Genomic DNA, 25,062 nt, shown 5'->3' on the forward strand with positions numbered 1-25,062 from the left:
TATAACATTTACAGTATCTACAACGGGATCTCTTGAAATTTGTTGGTTGTGAGGATTAGTAATCATGTACTTTTTTAACTGTTATTGTCTCTGCTAATTATAAAATCTACTTTAATTCTTCATTCATTTTTTAGGTCAAACTAAGATTAAGCATCATAACATATTGAAATCAATACACATTAACCATTAAGTGTTTCTCAAAATAAATATGAAATAAGAGGACTTTGAGAGTTTTAAATAAAAAAATGTTTCCTTGTTACAATTGTTTGTAAACATGCTGTGCTAAGTTCTTACTTACAGATACTGGGGTATTTCTAGGAAAATCTGGCTCAAGGACAGATATTAACATGGCATTGAGGGAAACATAATTGTCTCTTTGTGCGTACAATGAATTTACAAAGAAAAAAAATTTGAAATGATAGCAAAGCAAAACCCAATCATCAGGCTATGCTATGTGTATTTTAGAAAATTCCCATTTTCAACACATTACAAATTTATTGATAACAGGTTCTTGCACTTATTCTTTAAAATTAACCAGTTTACAATGTTTATGAGTACAAAAATGTTTTGTGAAACATATCATGTTATTGAAGTGGTTGTCTCCAAAAGAATAAAAAATAACACCAATAAAAATTTTCTACAGAATAAGCTTTTTTTTCCTTATTCATACATTTAAACACTGAGAGAAAATAAACAGTCTACACAAAAATCATGGAAGTATTGAATAACATTATATAAACCTAATTTTAACTTTTCACTATAAAACTCTTAACCTCTCTGACATTAATTAATTTACCAAAATGGAGACAAGTACACACAGCATAATTAAGTGACACAATCATCGGATCTAATAATCCTGTACTTTTATAAACAATGGTGGAATAACAAATCAGATCAAATAAGAGAAAAAACAAAACTTCCTTCTCAAAACTTCCAGCAAAATTATCTCTGAAACTAAACTAATAACTAAATTAAAGCAAACCTCTTTCTAGAAATGATGTACATGTACATGATAGAAGCAGAATTAAACTTTACATGTACATGTATATATTTTCAGAAGTTTTTTTTTTAATAAGAACACCATCCTCTCAAATAAACAAAAAGAATTTTAAAAAACACTACTGAAAATTTCTGCTTCTAAAATAATCAAGTAAATAGAAGAGATATGAAAATAAAATGCTTGAAAATATAATTTCATTTTTGTAATTAAATTCATAAATGTTATATTAAAGAGGGCAATTTAACTTAAAATTTTCTCAAATTGAACACAGAGGAAGGGTTTTCTGCTTGTTAAGATGGATTTATTCCCTGCAATTTTGTATAACAGAAGATAGACAAATCTACATAAATTTGTCAGAAATCGAGCAAAACATACAGAACAAACCAATCAAGACCAAGATGAAAATTTAACAAAGGGAAGAAAGTGATTTGGCAGAAGAGTGATTATTGGCAGTAGGTACCCTGGAAACCAGTATGTGGTGGGATATAATCACGTTGTGTTAGTCACATTCACTTAAAGAATGTCAAGATGCAAGTTCGTATCAAAATATTTGGTCTTTACATCGTGGTGTATATGTGAGATACACTTTAGAATTCTCAGTTAACCTTGAACTTTCAGTCAGGCATGGCATTATCTGGGCTATGTAACAAGCATCTGTGAATAGATTCTCATTGGTTAAGAAATTAATAACATCAGGAACTTTAAATTGTTGTTGACAATGATGAGAAGACTTAAGTCCCACCTCTTTGCCACACAAAACGTGTATTGGTTAATTTCTACACTTGTTGACTTTTGCCAAATTTCTGTCCCATGTATTTTCAGTGAGTAAAAGCTGTGTAAAATTCAAACGGTAATTATGTAATGTCCAAAATGTTAGGTTTTACTTAAAGCCCAAGGTTAACTGCGCATTGTACGGTACTAAATACATCATGATGCAAGTTAATGGCTTAACAAAGTATTTGGTCTTTACATCATAACACCATGTGTATAATCATTATGACAAATCAAAATGTGTAGTCTTGACATCATAACACTATGTATAGAATTATTATGACTGATCAAAATGTGTGGTCTTGACATCATAACACCATAAACAGTATAATTATTATTAACAGTATGACTAGTAAAACTCCTATAGCACACCACTGTCTTCTGTCTGCAATAGAAAAAAAAATATCTTGTCATTTACCAGTATGAAATTTATACACACAAATTCTGATTTTTCTTGATCAATATAATCATACATATGCATATTTTTCCCCATAAAAAGGAAGCTTGGATTTTATTAGTAACAATAAAAGATGTAAAACTTTAGATTGCTGACAAACCATTTGACATGTGCATCACTTTGGCCATTTTCTTCATTGTGGAGTCCATTCTGGATTCTGTGTTGTCCATTTCATGACCAAATTCATCTAAAATTCTAAAATAATTAAATATTGTTTAGAATGATTGCATATTAAACATGTAAAAACAACTCATCTGTCATTATATCCAAGATATACAATTTAAAATGCAGCTTTAGTTTAACTTAATAATTCAAAAGACTATATTATCATTTTACAAACAGCGTGACAGTTTGCTTGATGGGGCGTGCTAACATTTTGTGTGCTGGTTATCATTTTACTCATCGATTGGATCAATGAAATCAATACTAATTTGCATATGAAACTCGGAATACAACAATACCCCGATAAAACTGGCCAATCACATTGAATGATTGTTTCCCAGTACAGCATTTGGTCAGGACCAACACGTGGTCAGTCAAAGCCCGTTTTCTGTCCTCAAAAAAGCATGTACCGGTATTAAATTTGTGGTGATTTGTCCGGATGGGTTTTTAAATATGTATAATTAACATGTATACATAAGAAAACTTACAAAATGGAATTGGTAAGGCTACTCTGCTACTGTTGTACTATGTAGCTATCAATATCATCATTATAGGAAGTAAAACTTGCTTTGTCCGTTCACTTATAATTGTTGTTTATTCCATGCGATTGGTCAGTGTTGTCAGTGGTATTGCTGGGTTCTGTGTTTCATATGCAAAGTATTATTGATTCCATTGAAATCAAACATCCAATCAATGAGTAAAATGATAATCAGCATACAAAATTTTAGCACGCCTCATCAAGCAAACTGTCACGCTGTTAGTAAAACGATAATAAACCTTCAACAATGCTAGAGAAAGAACTAGTATGTGATATCTTTGATTTTTTTTTTGTTTACTTTTGACAATGGCCAAATAACCCTAATGACTATATTGCCCACTCAATATCTTGAAATCCCTTTCCTCAACTGAAATCAAACTTTGTTCAGACCCCTATGATTTTTTTTTCAAGTTTCAAGTCAAAGGTTAATGGTCAAGCTGGACTTAAAAACAAATTGACTGCTCAACATCTCGAGTACCCTTTGTTTAACTGGCATCAAACTTGGTATACTTGTTCCCTCTTAAAGGTAGATGACCTCTAATGATTTAGAAATCACAAAATCACATCAGCAGTCAAGGCCAAATTGGACATTAGGAAGATATCTTGAGAACCCTTTGCTAGACAGATATCAAATTTGATACACGGTTACCCTTTAAGATATATATATTTTTTATTTATTTTCATAACAAACACACAAATATACAAAACCTTTCACACATCCTTTCATACATGTTGGAAAAGAAGACAATAAGTACAATGTATATTAACAATAATTAGTCAAGAACATTTTCAAAATTTGACACATTAAATAGATATTTCCAATTGGACCATCTTTTTTTATAAAAAATATTTTCTGACAGTTTTTCTTCTAAAGTATAGTAATTATACAAAACTCTCAAAATATCTTTGAAAACAATACAAGAGTTGTTTCTGGATTGCTGAAATAAGTATTTCTTCACTAATGGAATAATCAAGTTTATAGCTACATGATCTTTTTCAAAACTACCAAAAATAACAGTCTTTACATCAAATTCAATTCTTTTACCAGACTACCCTTTAAGATATTGATTAACTGATATCAAGGTCAGATAGAGATCAAACTTTAAATTTGAAACATTGACCCCTCACAGCTCATATACCCTAAATGCCAGACACAGGTCTAAAGGAGCCCTCCAATGGCAAGTGGTGGCATCTCCATATGAATGAAAAATTCTCCAAGGGATATTTAAACAACAATCAAACAAATCTGGTTTTTCCCTTTATTGTTGTTTGAATTTTGAATTGAAGCCATATAAAAATGAGAAATCCTTATTTAATGAGACACTTTGACCATACTTACAGATTTTGTTCCTCCAGTTCATTGCCTATTTGGTGACTCATATTCTTCAGCACTCCTACACTAGATCCTATCATGTCCAACTGGTCATCTTGTGTTTTTATTATCGTCTGCAAATTATAAAATGCATATTCTAATAACAAATTCATTTTAATAAAAACACTTTTTTTCATCCTAGACCTTCCTCTTAAAATTGCATTTGTATTTCTATGAGTAGCTACATTTAGCTCTGCAATGATTTAAGCTCCAAAATTTCACAATGATGCAAAAATTGTTAAAGACATATTTCAACAAAAGTAAGCTTATCTTATTTCAAAATTGGAATATCAATACAAAATTTATAAGACATGTTGCAATATACACTTTTTTAAGTTTTTTAACTACTTTATGTTTTACGCCTATTTATTATTTTGATATAAGGCCATGCTGGCCATCTTTAAAAACTTGTTTGGTTGACATCTCCTGACAGACAGGCTAACACTGGCCAAACTAACCTTGCTAACTGTTTTAGCCTCCAAGAAATTATTATTTTTTAATTGTGCATTCAGGAAGACATTTTTTAAAATTCAGCATGGGTGTCAAAATTCTTGAGGAAAAAAGTTATAACCACCTGCCTATCAACCCATTTTTACATCCTGGGTTGGAAGACAGCAAACAACTTCATTTTAAAGTTAGCCTAATCATAACTATGGCTGTTATATACAAAAACAAACTTAATGCATAAATTGTTTCAGATAAAGCTTTAACTTTAATACCTGTTGCTGTTGGTGGCTATCCTCTAAGTATCTTTGGTTAGATCTCTCCATTTCTTGGTCCAGTCGGGTGTATTTGTCATACTGCTTACTTTGTCCATTTAACAGAGCCTACAAAACATCTCATACACATTGTAAATTACATGTAAATTAAATGAAACACATGTATATTAATTGCATATTTTGTGAATTGTCATAACTTTAAGGATATATGTGCACCAAGTATTGGATCGAACATTCAATGTGAATTTTACATTTTATTAAAACAAGTGATATTGTTTATTACATACCTGTCGTACATTTCCGTCATCCTTATCTTTTGTCTGAGGACTTGCCAAATCTTCTTTCATTCTCTAAAAAAATAATCAAATTTAATTTTAAAACATGTTTGAAACAAAATCAAATTTTTGTCCATATAAAACTGTCATTGTTAAACATATGAATGTATATATATAATTTAGAAGGGTATGAATTAATAATGTTAGTTTTTAATGAGAACTATTCATTATCTTGATACTATTCATTAATACAACTTTCTATATAACTTTATTGTTTGAATTGTCTTTAGTCTAAATATTGTTGATGGAAAAATTATAGTACTAACTTACTAGATTTTTGTGAATTAGTTAAAATAACTACTTACCTTGACTATAGCTTTACTTCTGTCTATGAATGCCCTTCTTTCATGGAGCTCATCTTGATCAATTTTGAACTTTCTGGGGTTTCTCTCAACAATCCGTTGTGGAGTCAAGGTTAATATAAACAATCAATTGTATATTAAATATAGCAAACATATCAAAATATGCTTTCTATTTAAAGTTGAAAATTCCAATTTTAGTAAGTAACTGGAATTTCCAAAAAACGTGTTGTTTTTTTTTTTTTTTTTTTTTATAAATATACAAGTATTCTTTCATTGACCTCAAATTATTCCAAACAAAATATCAAGACCTACCGGTACATGGCCTTGCTCTAAGATTCATGTCTAAAAAAGCCTTTCATTGTATATCGTTTTAACTTGTTTTTGTATAATGTCACATGTATATAATGTATAAGCATGTTATTCATGCATTGTCTATAATTAATAATTTATAATCAACATCTAATATCAAATTTTAGTGGTTATAGCTGGACTAGTTAAAATACCTGAGGCCTGAATGACATTTTCAAAATGGCCATTGCAATGTAACAAAATGAGACAACATTTAGATTTTATCTCTGATGAGAGTGGATATCTAAAACAAAATAAGAATCCTGCACTTTGTGGGACATGAAAAATGTATAAATTTGAGTCTCAAAAGTAAATGACAGTTGAGCATTAAATTTCAAACATTAGGTACTGGTTATGTGTAATCTCAGATATTTCTGAATGGAATATGACATGATAACTAAATAGCAACATGTCTCCATTTCATCAGCATTATAGTAAACCTACTTATTCAACATAAATAACACAGTACAGATCATCAAAGGATATCCACAGTCTCCTCAAGGTCCTCGAGGTCCCACTCTATGCTCCTCAGACTGTTCCTCAGCTCACTGGTCGTCCATTCCAGCTCCTCTTTGGACACAGATTTGGGGTTATTTATCAACTCTGACCATCTGTCATGCAGGTTTTGTGATGTGTGAATTGCCTTCTGTACTTCTCTGTGGAGCAAAAAGATGTTTTCAGTGTTTTATTTAAAGAATGTAATCTTACTTTCAGACCAAGATATTTTGTCAGCTGCACTTTCGACACACACACAAACTTGCCAACCTCCAGCATGTAAAAATCTGGTCATGACCAGATTTGGAAAGTAAAAAATCTGGTCATAACGCGTAACCACATTCACGACATATTTACCATGATTAAATTTTATACATAATTAAATATATACAAAGTATTTGTGTATTGAGAATTCTTTTATTGAAAAAGGCTTTAATTTACAATGACAAAAAATTCATACATAATTTGATTAAATTTACATGTTAAAAAAGAGAACTGAAGGTTTCATATTTCAGTATTGACCTGAAGTAAGTGTGCATTTTTTTAAAAAGCCTTTTCAGTTTCTGCTAAATTTGAAAGTATACCAATTCAGGGATTTTCCACACACTTTTGGGAATGGGGCCCAGGCCCTTAGAATTGGGAATTTAATGACATTTTATCACTAATTGGGAAATTTTATTGTATGATGTTTTTCAAGAAATAAATACTTAAGATGAATAAAATTGATCTTTTACTTAGTTATTCAGAACTATGAATCAGAGAATTGATCATTATGATCAAAGTTTACCCAAGTTTCTTAAAATTTTGTTCACTTCACTCAAATTTCCAAACCTGAACATGATTGTATTTTGTGAATTATGACCAAGTTAACCTCTGCAGTTCTTCTGCATTCAAAAATTGAACACATGCAGTTCATTTTTGGGAAAAGGGGAGGTGTTTTGCAATTGGGAATGGGGCCCATATTCGGCCCTACACGGGGTAGTGGAAAATCCCTGCAATTTTAGTTTTTAAGTTACTTTTCCTCTCTCTTAATTAATTAACTACTGCAATATGTATATATTAAATGTGAAGTTAGGCCTACACTGTCTTCGATCACTTTATTTTATCTAGAATGAAAGTTTTTTTCCCAAGATTCCTTGATATGTACATAAATATTGTTTCTCTTTTTCTTGGTTCAATCAGAGACATGTGTTTGGTTCAATTTGTTCCTGCTGGCCCTGATAACGATCTAGTTCTATCGGAGGCCATTTTAATTGACTTCAAACATTGATTTGTCAAAACAACACCCAGTTAATTGTTTACACCTGCACTGATAATTAATCCATCCGACGACCATCGGCATTGTTTACGTAAACCTAAGCTTGGGTTGTAACTGGAAGTTAAAAGTGCAACCTAATTTACGAACCAAATCCGGAAATCGGGAGATTTTCGGGTTGGTCGGCAAAAATCGGGTGAAAAGCATGACCCGCCGGGTCATAAAAAATAATCGGGTTATGGGTTGAAAAATCGGGTGTGACCCGACGAAATCGGGTGAGTTGGCAACTATGCACACACATGATTTGGACTCAAAGTTTCATATCCATTATGCCGATCTGGCACAATCTCTTGAATTAATTGATATCATATAGCTATTCAAAATAGCTTTAGTTTCCTTTTTATCTTAAATGAAATTTTCTCATTTTATTAATAGCGAGTGCAGCGAGCGTCGCCTAGGCGAAGAGAAAATTTAGACTACTGCACATTCATTTGATAGAATGCATTGCTTCATGCAGAAAAGCTAAAACAATGTTCTTGCGAGAATAACAACAAAAAGTTAAACAAATAATAAACTTGGAATGCCTTGATTTAATGAATTTGTTGCCGAAAAATAGTCAATAAAACGGATCTTGATTGAAATCAGCTCTATTCAGGAGTCGGTTTGGTAAAGCAACATGCATCCAATGTAATGTGATGTCAGAGTCTTAGACACACCAAATGTCACGTGCAGTTTGACTAGCCCAATCTAAATGAAAACTTGGATAAGTATCTGCGCTCGCCCTTACGGTCGCACTGTCAACATATTAATACAATCTATATTTTTTTCCATCTATGTCATTCCTATTAAAGAAAAATCAATATGCTCCCAGATGTCAGAACGAAAAGCGGATATCATTCATTCTATAAATTAGCATCTGCAGATATTTTAAAATGAAAAAAAGGCTAATTAGGCCTAGTTCAGAACCATATTGAGACAGACCCCATTTCTGTGCATATGAATGAAATTTGAATTAAAAGTTTTCTTACTCTTTTACAACGAAAAAGGGGTCTTCAATAGACATCTTTTGAATGAACAGAGATGAGTTCTTTAACACATTCCTCGATGATTCCAAACCTGTTGTAAAAACCAATCGATTATTATCACAAATCGGAAACACTTTGGTGCATTGTAAAAGAAGTTTTTTTCTGAAAAATAAAATATTTCCGGATTGATGTCCAGGTTCTTCCCAACATTTGAGAACACTTTTACCTTTGATAAAGGACGGAATATGTTTTTAGAAAACAAATTTTATTTTCTGCTAAAATTGGTTTCATTTAATTATTAATTTTTTGTAAATATTTGACAAAGCAGATTTGGAACGAGTTAACAAAATCATTAAAAGGCCACGTAAACATTCAGCGGCCTTGACCTTAGGAAACATGGCTGCCACCGGTGGTACACGTTCCCGTAGTAGATGCTTTAGACTTGCTATGTTGTTTGTATCTTTATTTTGCTTGTATTTTGCTATCGTGTCGGCACATGGGCATGGACACAGTCATGATCATGGCCACGACGAGCCGGCTTCTTTCAGATATAGCAAAGAGGCCAACGAAGCAGCTGGCAGAGAGGAACAGGGACATGGTCACGCTCATGGGGGACACGGTCACTCCCACGGGGGGCATGGTCATTCACATGAAGGTCATGGTCATTCGCATGGAGGACATGGTCATTCACACGAAGGACATGGCCACTCACATGGAGGAGGATGCGGCCATGATCACGCCCATTCCCATGGTCATGCTCACAGCCATGGAGAGCCATCTGGTAAATCTGAGTATTCTGTAGACAACATGGACTCAGTCTGGGAACATGGAGACCCAAAGAAATCGCCACTGAAAGAGGTTGATGCGTGGCTGTGTTTTCAAGCTCTAGCGGCCACACTCTTCATCAGTGTATCACCAATCGTTATCTTATTGTTTGTTCCAATTGAGAATGCCAATGACCCTAAACACCAGGACTTACTAAAGATTTTGTTAAGCTTTGCTTCTGGGGGGCTACTTGGCGATGCATTCCTTCATCTGATTCCTCATGCAGTTTCACCTCACAGTCACGGAGGAGAGGAACACAGTCATTCTCACTCACACAGTCATGGGGAACATGATCATTCTCATGATATGTCTGTTGGATTGTGGGTTTTGGCTGGTATAGTCGCATTCTTATGTGTTGAAAAATTTGTGAGAATTGTGAAAGGAGGGCACGGTCACAGCCATTCACATGGGCATAGTCATAGTGAGGGGGCAAAGAAAGAGGATAAAAAGGAGGACAAAAAATCAGAGGAGACCAAAAAGGGTAAGAAAGATGAAGAAAAGAAAGAAAAAGAGAAAAGTGATAAAGGAAATGAGGAGTCTGATAAAGAGTCAAAGTCAGAGGAAAAGAGTGATTCAAAGGAGAAAAGCAAAGAGAAAAAGAAGGACTCAGAAAAAGAGGAGAGTAAGGAAAAAGACAAAGAAGAAAAAAAGGATAACAAAAGTTCACCAGATTCTGAAGTTGTTGAAGGTAAAATGTTAGTACTAATAGTCTGACATGCATGACAAACATAGGAAGAGCATTAAATGTTTGTAAAATAATTCTCTGTATATTATTTAATATTTTCCGTATTTTTTTATCGTGTTACAAATGTGATATGTAATTATATATGTCAGATGTCTCATAATGTAGCAACATTTGGTGAGAGCTTATTTGCACACACTTTTCATTCAGTCATAATTAATTTTATTCTCTTTCAGAGGATATAAAAGTGGCAGGCTACCTTAACCTGGCTGCTGACTTTGCTCACAACTTCACAGATGGTCTTGCCATTGGGGCATCCTTCCTCGTGGGTCAAGGACTTGGTATCATCACCACAGCAACTGTGTTCCTACATGAGATTCCTCACGAGATTGGGGACTTTGCCATCTTAATTCAATCTGGATGTACCAAGAGCAAGGTAACAAAATACAATTTATACATAATAAATCTTTAGAAAGTAGTTTAACTCCTTAGACCAAGATCAAGGTTGAGGTAAAAAATGTCACACACCCCCAACCCCTCCAAAAAAAAATGTTGTCACTAGAAATTTGAAATATGAAAGCCTGATCACCAACCATTTAATTAAGAGCTATGGTTATTGATTAAGATTTTCCAGAAGACAGACCCAAAATTGGATTCATTTAACAGGTAAAAACAACATTCAGGAACACCTTTCATTTTTATGCCCATGTAATTGGGAGATTCAGGGTCATAAAAAATGAAGGCTGTTACTGAATAGGTAGCCTGTAAGAAGGGTTAAAATTGAAAATGGTATGTGTACATACATGTATCTTCATCCTGTACAATTTAGTTCAAAGTTGATATAATGGGTAATGTGAACAAGGGAGGTAAATTGTATGAACAATTGCTACCTAATTATATTGATAAACTGCATATCATTGTAAACCTCTATGTGAATTTCAGGCTATGAAGCTACAGTTCACCACTGCCATTGGAGCTATGATGGGTACCGTATGTAGTCTAATGGCCCAGGGTATAGGGGATGCCGCCACAGCTTGGATCCTCCCCTTCACCGCCGGAGGATTTATTTACATCGCTACTGTCTCTGTCATTCCTGAGCTTCTAGCTGACACTAAACTTGGACAATCTGTGAAAGAAATCGCAGCCCTCCTAGTGGGGGTCTATATGATGGTTGTGATAGGTCAGTTTGAATAAATAGGAGGGAGCTGGAAAGATCAGAACTTAATTTTTTAAAACAAGAATATTCAATTTCAATTTGCTTTCTGTTTATTTTGTCACAGTTATATTTTTTGAACTTGATATTTCATCATATTTTGAAGCTTAAATGTAGTGAACTTGTAGAGTAAAAGGTATTTTAACAGTTATGACCATGTGGATAACTTTGGATGATTGAATTGCATCTCCATATCACATAGGTAGTTATTATTTTATTCTGTACCAATATTTCATTAACATTAATTATGAATGTCAGCTGTGATTTCATATAGTTCCCATGATTTTAATGAACAGGCACTTGATGTTTACTTATTTTTCTTTTAATAGAAAGAAATATACCCCCTAACTAATGATAAACAAGGGTTTATTATTAGGTAGGGGGTATATTTATTAATTATAAGAAAAATAAGTAACGTCAGGTGCCTGTGTGTTAATGGACTGTTTTTAAACAGACTGAACAATGCCAAAACGATTATGTGTAATTTTTGTTGTATAGTTCTAGAAATAATTTGAACCATGGTGAAAAGAAGAAAAAAATTTGGTTCAAATGCATTTGTTATGCCGGTATAATGTAAAAAGAAGTGCAGGTACTTTTGGGTGAAATTATTCTCTGTAGTTGCATATATTTTTCTCTACATCTAGTCAGTAAGGTCTTGTTGTGAGAGTAAAACAAGCTAAAGTTGTGAGATTTCTATGAAAATAATGGGTTTTTTATCATTCAGTTGTAAATAAAGGATGCTTGCCAAGATTAATAATGAGAACGTATAAATATTATACAACTTGTTCAGGGGTTGGTTTAGATAAAATTGCAAAAATAAAATCACAACATGTTTATATAGAAGTATTAGATGTCTCTATGCTACATTGGAAGGGTCAAATAAAAAAAATGAGCTACAGAAATTAGTCATACGATGAGTTATTTAATTTTTTCTCCTGAGCTAGCTACAGAACTAATGGTAAATGTTAAGTAAAACACACTTCTAACAAAAGTGCAGAGGACATGTCATTTTCCTTACTAAACTTTTAATATCTAAATAATGTTTTGCTTATGAAATTGTGCTGATTAATATGAAAATGTGTCTAAATATATTTGAATACTAAAAACATTCTGGAACTTCATTTCTTTTCATGAGGTGTTCTTTGGAGCATAGGATAATATTGTGGGCAACATTGGTACTCTCTCAGTTCTGGTCCAATATTGATGGAGTATTGAAATATTGTTTACTGTAGATGTTTATACCATGTTGCGAGTACCAGGTACACATGTATATGTTTGTGCATGTATGTACATTTATATGTAACAAAGTGAAATGGTGACTTACTTCAGTGTTATTTGGTGTGCAAGTTTGCGAATGTGGAATATTAAATTAACATTTTTTTGATTGTTTTTAAATGCTTTTTTTCAAAAGTGAGTGTGAATGTCAACAGATTGGATGTTAAATTTGATGAGTATATTTATGAAAAGGTGATAAAAATTCTCTGTGCTTTAAATGTGAGAAAGGTAATTATTCTGTGTCATTATTGTTTACAATAAAACTGGTGACAGGTCAGAATTTTTTGTTTTTTGTTTTAACCTTGTGTTGTAATATACCAATATACCTAGTTTGAGATTGCATGAGTCACTCTGGTTATTGATTGTGATGCTACGCATTATTGAAAATTGGGGGGGGGGGGGGGTATAATAAAAAGAAATATACCAGAACATTGTGAATGAAGAAAACTTCCATATTCATGTGAACATTTACAATGTATATGCAGGTTAATGAGCTTCTGTATACTGTGGGACACCAACTATTATTCACGTCATCTTTTATTTGCGATTTGTCAGTTTGAAATCATTCTGCAACGATTAATTTTCACAAATAAGGAAACATTTTCTACAAAAACAAAGCAACATACATGGTTTGCAGTGATTAATATTTGTGACTTAAAGTAGGTCTCAAAACTCATTTTTTTCGCAGACGAATAAAAGTTGGTTTGCAGTATACATGTGTATTTTGTGCAAGTATCAAACATACACCGTTTACATGGTTATTTTTGCCCCCAAGTTATTTTCACCCTTTTGCACTTGCAATCAATTTTGCCCCGTTTTAAGTTCGCCCAGTCATAGTTCTGTTTAAGAAATTATGCTGTGTTCTTTAAATTTGTCCCATTTTAAATTTGCCCAATAATGAAGAGAGCGAAAATAAAATTGTTGCTAAAATTTCCCTCTATACAGTTTGTACAATTGTATCTTTGGTATTCATTTTTAACTAGTCTGATTAATTTTTTTTTTACATGAATACATTATAAATTAGTACCCCTTTTCATTTATATATTAAAAATGAATACTGATGGGAACTTTATACCATATTTATTTATAGACAAACTCATGGAATAAGAAATTAATTTATCAACAAATTCATTTTGGTGTACATTTGCCAATGCAGTACTTGGCCTTTCTAACTGCTTCAGGATTATGCATCTCTTCTCCAAGTTTTTCACCCATTTTACAGTTCTCTAGAGCTTTATCTATTTTAGACTGTCTTAAATATAAAGCTCCTAAGTTGCAATACAAAACAGGCAGAGTGCTATCCTTATTCGCATGCCCAATGGCTAGAGCTTTTTTCAATATCTCCTCCGCTTTTGCTAAGTCATTCTTCATAATGTACAGTGATGCAATGTCATTCAAGGCCACAATCCTCTGTGGATGATCATTTCCTAGATACGAAACAACAATTTCTTCTGATCGCTGAAGATATTCTAGAGCTTTATCGTACTTTTGTGATTTCAGTAGATATTTAGCATAGCTTTCCAAGCACATCCCTAGCAGGCCATATGTACTAGGACTTTCCTCTGGGTTTGCTTTGATTTTATCTTCCTGAGTTTTGATACAGAACTGGTAACCTGAGTGAGTTTCTTCATCTTTTCCCATCATGGCATAAACAGCAGCTAACCGCATACTTATCTCTACTACCCCATTGTCAGTTTGTTTGAAAAAATCATTGTTTATCGCTACCTTTAGTGTCTCTTTATAAAGCTTCTCAGCTTTCTCTAGATCTCCATTCTTCAGAGCAATATTTCCTAACGCATCAAACACATATATTCTGATTAATGTCAGTTGTCGTTTGTCAATCTTTCTCTCTGTGAATTGTTGTTGCGCTGCGTGAAGTGCCAGATGATAAGCATTATCTGCCTCCTGGTAGTCTCCCCTTGCTACGGCAATGTGTCCTAGTCTGATCTGCTCTTTGACGGGATCCTTTTCTTTGGAGCCAAACAAACCCAAAAAGGCTCTGGTCACTGTCACAGTGCCAAGAAATCTGACAGTGCTTTGCCTTGATGGAACCATCCTTGAAAAAAAAAATGAAACATAAAAAAACAATGGTCTACTGTAAACGTGATATGTACATTTAGCTATGTATTCTTTTTAGCACTTTTAGTGGAAAGAAACTTCTGCGAATTCAAGTAGAACCCTATATCTCTTCAAGTGTTCATATATTATGCAAAAATAAAAATATTTCGAAGTGCATCAGATCAAATTTAAGCTGAATTCTTCAAAAATCAATTTCCACCAAATATCAAACAAGCTCATATCATAAATTTACAGTATATCATGCTCAGTGAAATGTTTGATTTTAAACAAGAATAAGAAAAATTCCCTCTTCACCAAGAAATAAAATGAAGCTGCATGTATTTTTAAGTAATAATTAATGGGCATTTGAAACCTAATGAAAGGAGATCAAAGAGTTTGTCTTTGTATTTGTTTTTAAAACTTGTGTGAGTAATTTCCCTTTCCAATTAAAAAACTAGTGACAAGCGAGCACATCCTGATTATAGCATTTCCACCCCCCAGTGCTTTCTACTTACAGGATAAAAATTTACGAAGATATGAATGTACTGTTTGTACAAGTGCAAAGTGTAAATAGGAAACATAGTTGTTGTCTTTTAGGAGTGTAAATAAAAAACATAGTTGTCCTTTAGCAGTACATTGTAATTGGCTTCAGGAGGGTACACTGCTGAAGGTATACTTATGTGTTTACTTGCTGATATCTATTCCTAAAGTGAGAGTAAGTACATATATTTTTTGTGCATTTTATTAAGTTCAGTACAATCTCTTGATTTAGCTATTACCAAAGAGATTATGCAGGACAGGCTATTTTTTTATGAAATTTTACCAACATACTTGTTAATTATGATCAATCTAAATACATGATCCATGTGCGGATCTAGAGGGGGGGTGGGGGTCAGGACCCCCCTGGAATTTACCAGGTTAAAAAATTTATATATACTAAAACAAGAAAAAAGTTACCATGGACCCCCCTGGAAAACGCTGATCCCCCCTGGTAAATGCGAATATGTGTGAAATGGGTATGAAAAGTGAAATAGGTTTTTGACGTTTGGGCGAGTTTGTTTGTTTTTTTTTTTTTGCTTGTCAAGAAATTTCTGGGATTGGATTTTTTTTTGACTGGGTCGGACCCCCCCTGGAAAAAATTTCTGGATCCGCGCCTGTGATCAATTCTATCATTGATAATTTTCATGAGCATTGCAAAGCACCCAACTTCATCTGAGGGAACAGAAAATTTGGACTGTACATGCACTGATCAAAATGAAATTTTTGTCCACAGTTACCTCTAGATCTACAATCCTTTGGGATATGCATTTCACTGTAGACTATGTTTTCTTGGTGACTTCAAAACTTTACATATAAATAATAGCAAGCGCAGCGAGTTGCGCAAAGCACAACTTGCACAAAGCCCATGGCCAGTGAGTGGCATGAAGCTTCACTTAATGATAGCTCTTAAAATAAAGCCTGGGTGAAGAGGAAATTTGGACATTGCACATTGATCCAAACAATTTTTTCTGCAGTTACATTGCTGGTTGGACCCACAATGTATCACTTATTAAAGCTATGTGCTCTTGAGAATAATTGCAAAAGTTCAACATAAAGTTATCTCATGTTGATTTAGTGGATATATACTGAAGATAAATCATAAACGAAATGTTTTTCATTATCTTTCAGCTCTGTTCAGCCAGCTTATTTTTGGTAAAGCAACTTATACATATGACCTTTTGTGACATCAGAGTCTACACACACAAAAATTCATGTGCGGTTTGACGAGCCCGATCTATAAATTAAAACAATATCTAGAACTATCTGCGCTACCCCCAACGGTTGCTCCATAAACTTATTAAAAATGATAAATTAAAATTGAGAAACTAACTGTTCATTAGTGAAAATTGTATATAAATAGTAGATGGGTTGTTCTTTATAAAAAATAACACTATTCAGGCTTCAATTTCAGTAATACATCTATCCCTGCATGCATATGACGTCAAGTGATGCCATACTATCTATAATTACTCGAAACATGCTATAAATGTCAATTGTGGTTTGAAAAGAAGAACCTAAATTGAAGTGAATGGGCATCTGCACTCGCACTTACAGTCGCATAGTCAACATGTGAATCTTTGAAAAGATGTGCAAATGTCTATAAATCATTAAATGAAATAACTTTTTTTTTTAAAAAGTAAGTTGTCATTTTTTTAAATTAAAAATTAACGCATAAATGCTTTGAAATAATATAGAGATAAAGGAAACCATTTGATCTACTTAATAAATAAAAAGAACATTCTATATTACACATAAATGACACTGATTGAGATTTGGAGTGTTTGCATAACATACTGAGGAAATTCGAAACAATACCTTTCGGAGACATTTTTCACATGCTGTCGAATAAAAGTTGAACCTAAAAAAGAATAACTGAAACGTGGAAGATTAGTCAATTTCCATTGCTGGGACTGCAATGAACGTGACAGTTTCATTAAATATCCAAATGCTTGTGTCCATGCTCTAAATGACATTATGACTAATTCGGATTTCGACCAGTTAGGTTTTTCTTTTAGTTAGAAATCATATGCATTGTTTCGTATTTCGAAAAAAAAAATTACTTGAAACGAATTTAGAGTGTAGATTGCAATAGTAATTGGCAAATAAGTGCATATTTAACATGATAACATGATTTTTGGAAAAGTCCGCGTTTTTTAAAGCATCAAAAAATCTTTGTAGTAGTTTCGAATTTAATACCAGCACATGCAACGACAACTAGCGCGAAATGCATGATACTGTCTCGATGCATACTCATACCTTAGCAAAATTTTAAATATTTTACCATTTTTGTCGTAGATATATAGCACTTTGAATTGCAAAAATGAGTAGCAAAGCACAGAAGAAAGAAGACGTGAAAAAGAATCTGAGATCATTGCTCCTATCTGCACCAGCTGCACTGACTATAGATGAACTGAAACGTGACTACCATGACTTTATTATGGAACCAATTCCCTATAGGGCTCTTGGGTATGTTAATCTGGAAGATCTTCTTAAAGACATGTCAGATGCCCTGCACATCACATGGAAGAAGGGCGTCATGTGTGTTGCTGGTATTGCCGATTCTAACACAGCTCATATTCAAAAACTTGTCTCCAAACAGAAGGTCACAAACAAAAACAAGTGGGCAACTCTCAGAAAGGGGGGTCCCCCACCACAAAGACACAGAAGCCAGCAGCCTCGGCCTCTTCCTACTGTCCCACCATTCATAAGGAATTATTTATTGCAACTTTTTAAAGCATATCCAGATGGCTTACCATTCACACATTTTGATGCTGCATTCTCAAAAAGGTTTAACATTCAGATAGACCCAATAAGACTTGGGTTTTCTTCTCTGAAAGAGCTTCTGAAGACAGTTCCTGATATACTGGAAGTTAAAGAATTGCAGAATGGAGAAGTGCGAGTGTGTCCAGCTTACAGTAGCTCATGTAAGTTCAAGAATGGTTAATTTTCATTTAGGAAGCAGAGGGATTAACAAATAATGATTGAAATTTATCATAATTAATAATTTTGATTAATCAGGGGATATAAATGCATCAGGGTTTGGATTCTGAAACCAAATAGATCAGTACGTAAATCTTCACATAGAGCTGAGTTTTCTTGTATTAGTAACATGTATATTTAACAAAGTCGGTAGACTTAATAGAAGACTAGAATGAAAACAAATGACAGAAAGTTAGTAACATAAGTACAAGAGTTTTTATAGATATTTTACTTAATTTCGCAATATTTACAGATAAACAGTCACATCAGTCCAAAGACCATCCATTTCACAAGCCCTATCAACAAAATTTACCACCGAGACTAGAAAGGCAGAGATCTGGAGAAAATAAAACCAATACACAAGGCACAAATATCTCATCATTCTCCACAGGAGCAACAAACCACTGGGAAAATACTCAACCAAAGGCACCATCACAGTCTGCTGGAAGAGGTATAACCTCAATTTAGTGTTGTGAAATAGTCAATATAGATTAATTAGATGTAATATTACAAAACTTTGCATGTATGGTCACTGGACCTAGTGCTACTGGTGCATATCATCAAGTGAACATGTATTTTGTCACAATGTGCATTATGCTTCGTCAAATTTTTGCACTACTGGATTTAGATGATTTTGCAATATCTGGTCAATGGCCATATCATGCAGACAGGGGTTAGCAAGAGGTTAAAGCTAAAAATTATATTTTGAATTATACATTTATCATGTATATAGAGAAAAACTATTTTAGACAAAATATCTTCCAAAACAGCAGAACAATGTAAGCCATATCAATATTCAGAAAATACATGGGATCCAGGGAAAGTTCAGATATAATGCTTAGGGTATAGGATGGGGGCACATCTCTGGTCATATTAATCATAAAGAGGGAAAAAGCTCTTTTAAGGAATTAGATGTGTAATAGGCCACTTCCAGTTAAAACGCCGAGGTTTTTGACATCGGCAGTTCTCGGAACATCTATCTTCGTAAATCGTGGAATCTGCAATTAATCGACAGATGTTGCGTACATATAATCCCTACATAATGTAATATGCTGGAAATCACAGGTGCTTGAGGATAGCACCCCCCCCTTAATATAGACCCCCGGGCCTTTTCGATTTTTTTTTCTTAAACTATCCTTAAGTAACATGTTTGTGATGTAATCCATACCATCAAACCGAAAAATTACGAAAAACAAACAGTTTATAAAAATTCGTAACCTACTCTCTATATAAAAATATATATATAGTAGGTTACGAATTTTTATAAATGTTTGTTTTTTGTAACTTTTCGGTTTGATGGTATGGATTACATCACAAACATGTTACTTAAGGATAGTTTAAGAAAAAAAAAATCAAAAAGGCCCGGGGGTCTATATTGGGGGGGTGGGGGTCCTGTCCTCAAGCACCTGTGCTGGAAATGTGCAAACCTGTGGCCGTGCTAAATGATTCTCAGGATTTGTGAAATATCAATGATTTCTAGAAAAATAATGGACAAAACAGACTTAAAACATCTAGATACTCATGCAACATACATTAATGTCACGTTCAATTATCCATGTTATCATACGTGAAATATCTGAGATGATCAAAATAGATCGATCAGTAAAAAAAATGTAATTATATGTTTAGAACTTTAACAAAGAAATGATATCAGTTATGAGTATAAATATTTTATCCTGGGTATGGTCTAGGGCTGGGTATTGAAAGAAATTTTTCGATACGATACATATCCAGAGTTCCCGAAGCTAGTCAAAAATATGTCGGACAATTGTCCTGTAAATATTCAAAATTCACCGGACAGTTGTAAAATTTACCGGACATTAATTTTTTGTATTTAAATTTAACATATTATAGGATTGGAAATTGTGTCGATTTGATAAAAAATAAGTGTAAATGAAAAGATGGCAAATGCAGATTTTTTTTTTTTAATTTATTTAAATACTGTGTATGCGGGATTTGACGTCGCCGACTGTGTGTGATGACGCTTAATTCATCGTATTAAATTATTATGTTCCTTTCTGACAGATTTTTAAAATTTTTTAAAATAAAATCTGCAATATGCATCTTTTGCTTGATTGTTTGGAATTAGTCCGAAATATCTGTCGTTTTCCAGGCTTTTTTTTTTTTTAGGATTTTGGATTTATGTGCCAGGAAAAATATTACGTAAATATCAAAATCGTTTAAAAAAACCTGTAAAAAGTCAGATATTTCTGACTAGTTATACGTATTATACAACCTCCACACAGTTAACAATATGTACTAATGATAAAAATATGCAAATTTATCATGAAAATGATTATTTTTAGTGAATTTGTTGTCGTTTTATTACATTAAAGTCAGTCAGCTATTTTTAGAAAAGGGGGAAAACGCGCATGTATTTTAAATGCTATCAAATACATAGGAAAAAATCCAAAAGTTGGTATAATATTAATCATGCTAATAGATTAAATTATAGAGAAAATAATAAATGGTAACAAATTGTCTGTAATCAAGCAGAAATAGCAGGCAACTCTTGCAGCCCTGCAAATTCGTTCTGCAAAACGAAAGTAGATTGTCACATTTTTTTACTGTCAGAACTAGTGCATATATCTATTAAGAGGGAAAAATATTTGTTTGACAGTGTTTTAACTGTTTTCCTCCCAAACATATGGAGATTATTATTTTAATATGTAGCTTTTTATAGTAGACAATCACCGTATACATTTTATTTAACCAAGAATGCACGAGAATAATCTGGCGCGCCCCCGACGTTTTTTTTATTTCCTTTAGTTTTGCATTTGTTTATTGTCAGGACAATTGAATTAAATGATTTTGTTAGGATTATGTTTAATTGTTATACAGTCTGTAAAAAACCATCGGACATTTTGACCGATAAAATTAAGATTTTACCGGTCCCATTCAAAGTTTACCGGGGATCCCCGGCGGACCGGTGCGTTTTGGGAACTCCGTATTGCAATACAGAGGTGCGATATGCGATACATATTGCCAATACAGACAAATGAGAATACACTATTTTTGCATGTTGTTTTAAAGAGGTGATAGTATTTTTTGATTAAGGCATAAATTTACAATAATAAAACACATTTTAAATCCTTGTTTTTTAGCTCACCTGAGCCAAAGGCTCAAGTGAGCTTTTCTGATCACATTTTGTCCGTCGTCCGTCTGTCTGTCCGGCTGTCTGTCTGTCCGGCTGTAAACTTTTCACATTTTCGACTTCTTCTCAAGAACCGCAGGGCCAATTTTGACCACACTTGCCAGGTACAAAGCATCATTGGGTGAAGGGGAATTTAAATTGTTAAAATGAAGGGCCAAGTCCCCTCACAAGGGGAGATAATCAAGAAAAGACAAAAATAGGGTGGGGTCATTAAAAAATCTTCTTCTCAAGAACCACTGGGCCAGAAAAGCTGAAACTTATGTGGAAGCATCCTGGGGTAGTGTAGATTCTAAATTGTTCAAATCATGACCCCGGGGGTAGGGCGGGGCCACAATGGGGAATCCAAGTTTTACATAGAAATATATAGCAAAAATCTTTGAAAATCTTCTTTGAAAAGAACCACTGAGCCAGAAAAGCTGAAACTTATATGGAAGCATCCAGGGGTAGTGTAGATTCCAAATTGTTCAAATCATGACCCCCGGGGGGAGGGCGAGGCCACAACGGGGAATCAAAGTTTTACATAGAAATATATAGGAAAAATCTTTGAAATTCTTCTTCTCAAGAACCACTGGGCCAGAAAAGCTGAAACTTATAAGGAAGCATCCTGGGATAGTGTAGATTCTAAATTGTACAAATCATGAACCCTGGGGTCAGGGCGGGGCCACAATGGGAAATCAAAGTTTTACATAGAAATATATAGGAAAAATCTTTGAAAATCTTAATTCTTCTCAAGCATACATGTTAACTCTACCGATTTAGGCGGGAGTCTACCGCTTTTTCACTCCATCTCCCGCCTACCGATTTTATTCGTAAATCTACCGCTTTTCTACAAAAGTTTTGTCTAAAGTATTTTTGGTTTGCTTGGGTATCCATTTTTGAAGCCACTCGTCGTAAAATCTCGTAAGATATCGCGTGATTTGACCCGGAAGCATACAAACGCTTTTTTTGTACCGATGTGTACATAGATTTCAAGCACGTATTTGACAACGACTACAGCACAAAACTCATTGATTCCATTGGTTACGATACATTTTGTCGACATGTCATGAAAAAAGAAGATACAACATTTCAGAATTGGATGAAAACGTTTGACATCGTCTATAAAAGCACAGGATCTCGCAGTTCTATCAATAAAGTCAGTAGAAATCACTCGATTGACCAAGCCATGAGGCACATCTCTACTTTCGTTTTCGATCATCGCGGGAAATCCGATTTATTTAACGAAAAATAGGAACTAGTTTTAGTTCTAGATTAAACTATGTCATCATTTGCTTTGTTTGATAACTGAATAAACATTCAGAATTATTGCTTCTAGGCTATATCAGCAAAGATCACTTCAAAAGGCTAAGTAAGCAGCCAATCAAAGCAAAATGATAAGCATGAAAAAATATTTGAATTTGTATAATTTAAAGTATATCAAACTTAAGATGTTTCCGTCTATACTTCTTTGCAGTTGATATTTAAGATTGAATCATGTAGTTTCATTTAAGACCAAACATGTATATAACATGCAATATATCTTCAAAAATCCAAGCGTAAAACAACGCGCGCAATGCTACCGCTTTTGAGGTTGGAATCTCCCTATTTTTCATCACAACAGGTTAACATGTAATTGATTGCCACCACGACAAAAGGTCCTTATGGCATTTTTTCTAGAACAGAGAAATAACGTCATAAAGATATGACGTTGCAGACGGTGAGCGTCGTCGCAGATTTTTTTTATACACGTGTTTTACGCTTTGACTCGTCTATCTTTTTTTTTTTGTGGTTCTTGACCATTGTATATCATGTATATATAATAATAATTTAATTTTTTTAATGTTTAATTCTGAATTTTTATGTTGCATACCCTAGTCCACTGGTATTAATTTAAATGAAGGCCTGTTTAGAATTTGAGACCCGTTTCGCTACATCGATCTTGCTATATCGCTATAAATGTCTCTGATCTAGGCTATTGATTTTCAATGCATGCATGTATAGACGGCGCTTATATATAGACAAGTAATTTTCTAAATAATTGAATATGGGTGAAAAAATGCAAATATTCGATTTACTGGTATAGACAAAATTGAAGTAATGTGTAAGGCACGGGTATTTTATTAAAATATTGGAAAGGAAATCGTTTCCCTGTATGAGATCCGCCCCAGCATTCTCAGCATTTATACTGGTGTCTCATCAATCATGTAAACATTGAATGATCGGTGCATGTTCTTCCATATTTTTGTTGTAAAATACTTTAATGCTAAAAGAATTTGAAACCTAAACACATTTCCTCCAACAGAGACGAAAAGTATCCTTATAAGTTTCCCGAATCTTGCAAAATAATGGAATATTTACAGAGGCGAAATTTTGTAAATGAAAACAGGAGCGGTAACTCTGACAATCGATCGAAATACTAAAGGGGTACCAGAGAGAGTCATTCATTTAATTTTTTTTTTTTTTAATTTTCTACTTACAATCTTCATAGAAATTTGCTCCCGTAGTATAAATAAATATTTTTTCAAACATGTTATTTATTAGCAGTTCAAACGTTTTACCATGTATTTGAAAAAAAGTGTGTTTAACAAGATAATTTAAAACATTATATAACAGAAATAGATGCAAAATTGAATCAAACATTTCAATTTACAAAATATGTTATATTCATGCCTATCTACTTATTTTGACATGAATTTATTTGAATTTAATTTTAATTATTTTTTTTCAATAATGATGCTCATAAATTAGATGAAAAAAGTTGAAAAATGTTGAACCTTACTTTTGTTGTTGTTTCTTTCAAGCAAATACTACATTTGGAAATGAAATTGTTTTATACGAAAGATAGATCATTCTTACATTCATGTTGTACATTGTAATTTGATAAGAGAGAGAGAGAGAGAGAGAGAGAGAGAGAGAGAGAGAGAGAGAGAGAGAGATCTTATATTTAATCGACTTTTTGGATATAGAAATGAAATTTCAATGAAAAATCGAATTTTCAAAGCAACAGAATATCGGAAAATGAAAAAAAAAAACTCTATTGGTTTAACTATATCTATTTATTTTAAGGAACGTTAAAAACTTTTTTTTAAAAAAAGTTTTAGCTTCATCTGCTGATTTAAGTGGATCACATACATGTATGTCAAAACATTTAATCCGTGTGACTGTAATTCATAATATACATGTATAGGCAATATTATACATCATATGTCATTACAGTTGTATTACCAATTAATCTATTACTCGTTTTATTTTTGAAACTAAAATACGTGTATCAGTTATTGGTTTGCAGAACTTGCCTTGAAAAATGTAAGCGCAATTATTTTATTTGGTAAAAAAAATTCCTGTGATAAACATAAACATTACATTAGAAAACAATAACAATGGCAAGTGTAAAGAAACAGCGAGATGGTTAGACACACACTATCACATAACACCCTCTCATAAAAAAAAGTTCCAACCAGGAATTTCTTGACAAGCAAAAATAAGATTAAACGGATAAAGGAATAAATAAAATAATAAAATTAAACTCACTTCCCAAAGAAAAAAACTATATCGTGTGTGTTAGGGTGTGTGTGTGT

The 25,062-nt window shown here is 33.2% G+C and overlaps 4 protein-coding genes across 4 annotated transcripts in view; 2 read left to right on the forward strand and 2 right to left on the reverse strand.

Moving 5' to 3' along the window:
- Window positions 1-242: 242 nt before the first annotated feature.
- Window positions 243-8,919, reverse strand: LOC134272141 (syntaxin-6-like). The gene is made up of 8 exons (XM_062754388.1): window positions 8,783-8,919; window positions 6,491-6,660; window positions 5,660-5,754; window positions 5,307-5,369; window positions 5,020-5,127; window positions 4,268-4,374; window positions 2,329-2,423; window positions 243-2,156 (listed from the first exon to the last, which is right to left on the reverse strand). The coding sequence occupies exons 1-8, from the start codon at window positions 8,815-8,817 to the stop codon at window positions 2,080-2,082; spliced, it is 750 nt and encodes a 249-aa protein (XP_062610372.1). The 5' UTR covers window positions 8,818-8,919; the 3' UTR covers window positions 243-2,079.
- A 220-nt stretch (window positions 8,920-9,139) lies between these two features.
- LOC134272142 (zinc transporter Slc39a7-like) lies at window positions 9,140-13,054 on the forward strand. Its single transcript, XM_062754389.1, has 3 exons — window positions 9,140-10,292; window positions 10,523-10,722; window positions 11,229-13,054. Exons 1-3 carry the CDS (start codon window positions 9,176-9,178, stop codon window positions 11,478-11,480), a joined length of 1,569 nt encoding a protein of 522 aa, XP_062610373.1. The 5' UTR covers window positions 9,140-9,175; the 3' UTR covers window positions 11,481-13,054.
- Window positions 13,055-13,839: 785 nt separating this feature from the next.
- Window positions 13,840-17,369, reverse strand: LOC134272131 (tetratricopeptide repeat protein 19, mitochondrial-like). The gene is made up of 2 exons (XM_062754371.1): window positions 17,188-17,369; window positions 13,840-14,830 (listed from the first exon to the last, which is right to left on the reverse strand). Exons 1-2 carry the CDS (start codon window positions 17,343-17,345, stop codon window positions 13,903-13,905), a joined length of 1,086 nt encoding a protein of 361 aa, XP_062610355.1. The 5' UTR covers window positions 17,346-17,369; the 3' UTR covers window positions 13,840-13,902.
- Window positions 17,370-17,565: 196 nt separating this feature from the next.
- LOC134272145 (tudor domain-containing protein 5-like) overlaps window positions 17,566-25,062 on the forward strand; it is a 47,893-nt gene continuing 40,396 nt past the window's right edge. Inside the window, exons 1-2 of the mRNA XM_062754395.1 lie at window positions 17,566-18,296; window positions 18,605-18,802. Coding sequence (XP_062610379.1) covers window positions 17,693-18,296; window positions 18,605-18,802 — 802 coding nt within the window. The 5' untranslated portion in view covers window positions 17,566-17,692. The remainder of the gene's footprint in view (window positions 18,297-18,604; window positions 18,803-25,062) is intronic.

This window comes from Saccostrea cucullata, unplaced genomic scaffold (genome assembly GCF_032062105.1).
Source record: "Saccostrea cucullata isolate Sc308-1 unplaced genomic scaffold, CSIRO_AGI_Scuc_v1 ctg188, whole genome shotgun sequence".
Classification (NCBI taxonomy): domain Eukaryota; kingdom Metazoa; phylum Mollusca; class Bivalvia; order Ostreida; family Ostreidae; genus Saccostrea; species Saccostrea cuccullata.

Bases quoted from the DNA above. Each gene is read 5' to 3' on its own strand.
- LOC134272141 (XM_062754388.1), bottom strand. From the start codon at position 8,817: ATGTCTATTGAAGACCCCTTTTTCGTTGTAAAAGA. The intron at 5,128-5,306 runs GTATGTAATAAA...GATGTTTTGTAG, and splicing joins ATGACGGAAATGTACGACAG to GCTCTGTTAAATGGACAAAG. The intron at 2,157-2,328 runs GTTTGTCAGCAA...TTTCTATTGCAG, and splicing joins AGTGATGCACATGTCAAATG to ACAGAAGACAGTGGTGTGCT.
- LOC134272142 (XM_062754389.1), top strand. From the start codon at position 9,176: ATGGCTGCCACCGGTGGTACACGTTCCCGTAGTAGATGCTTTAGACTT. The intron at 10,293-10,522 runs GTAAAATGTTAG...ATTCTCTTTCAG, and splicing joins AGATTCTGAAGTTGTTGAAG to AGGATATAAAAGTGGCAGGC. The intron at 10,723-11,228 runs GTAACAAAATAC...TGTGAATTTCAG, and splicing joins CTGGATGTACCAAGAGCAAG to GCTATGAAGCTACAGTTCAC.
- LOC134272131 (XM_062754371.1), bottom strand. From the start codon at position 17,345: ATGTCATTTAGAGCATGGACACAAGCATTTGGATATTTAATGAAACTG. The intron at 14,831-17,187 runs GTATTGTTTCGA...TTTTTTTTCAAG, and splicing joins GTGAAAAATGTCTCCGAAAG to GATGGTTCCATCAAGGCAAA.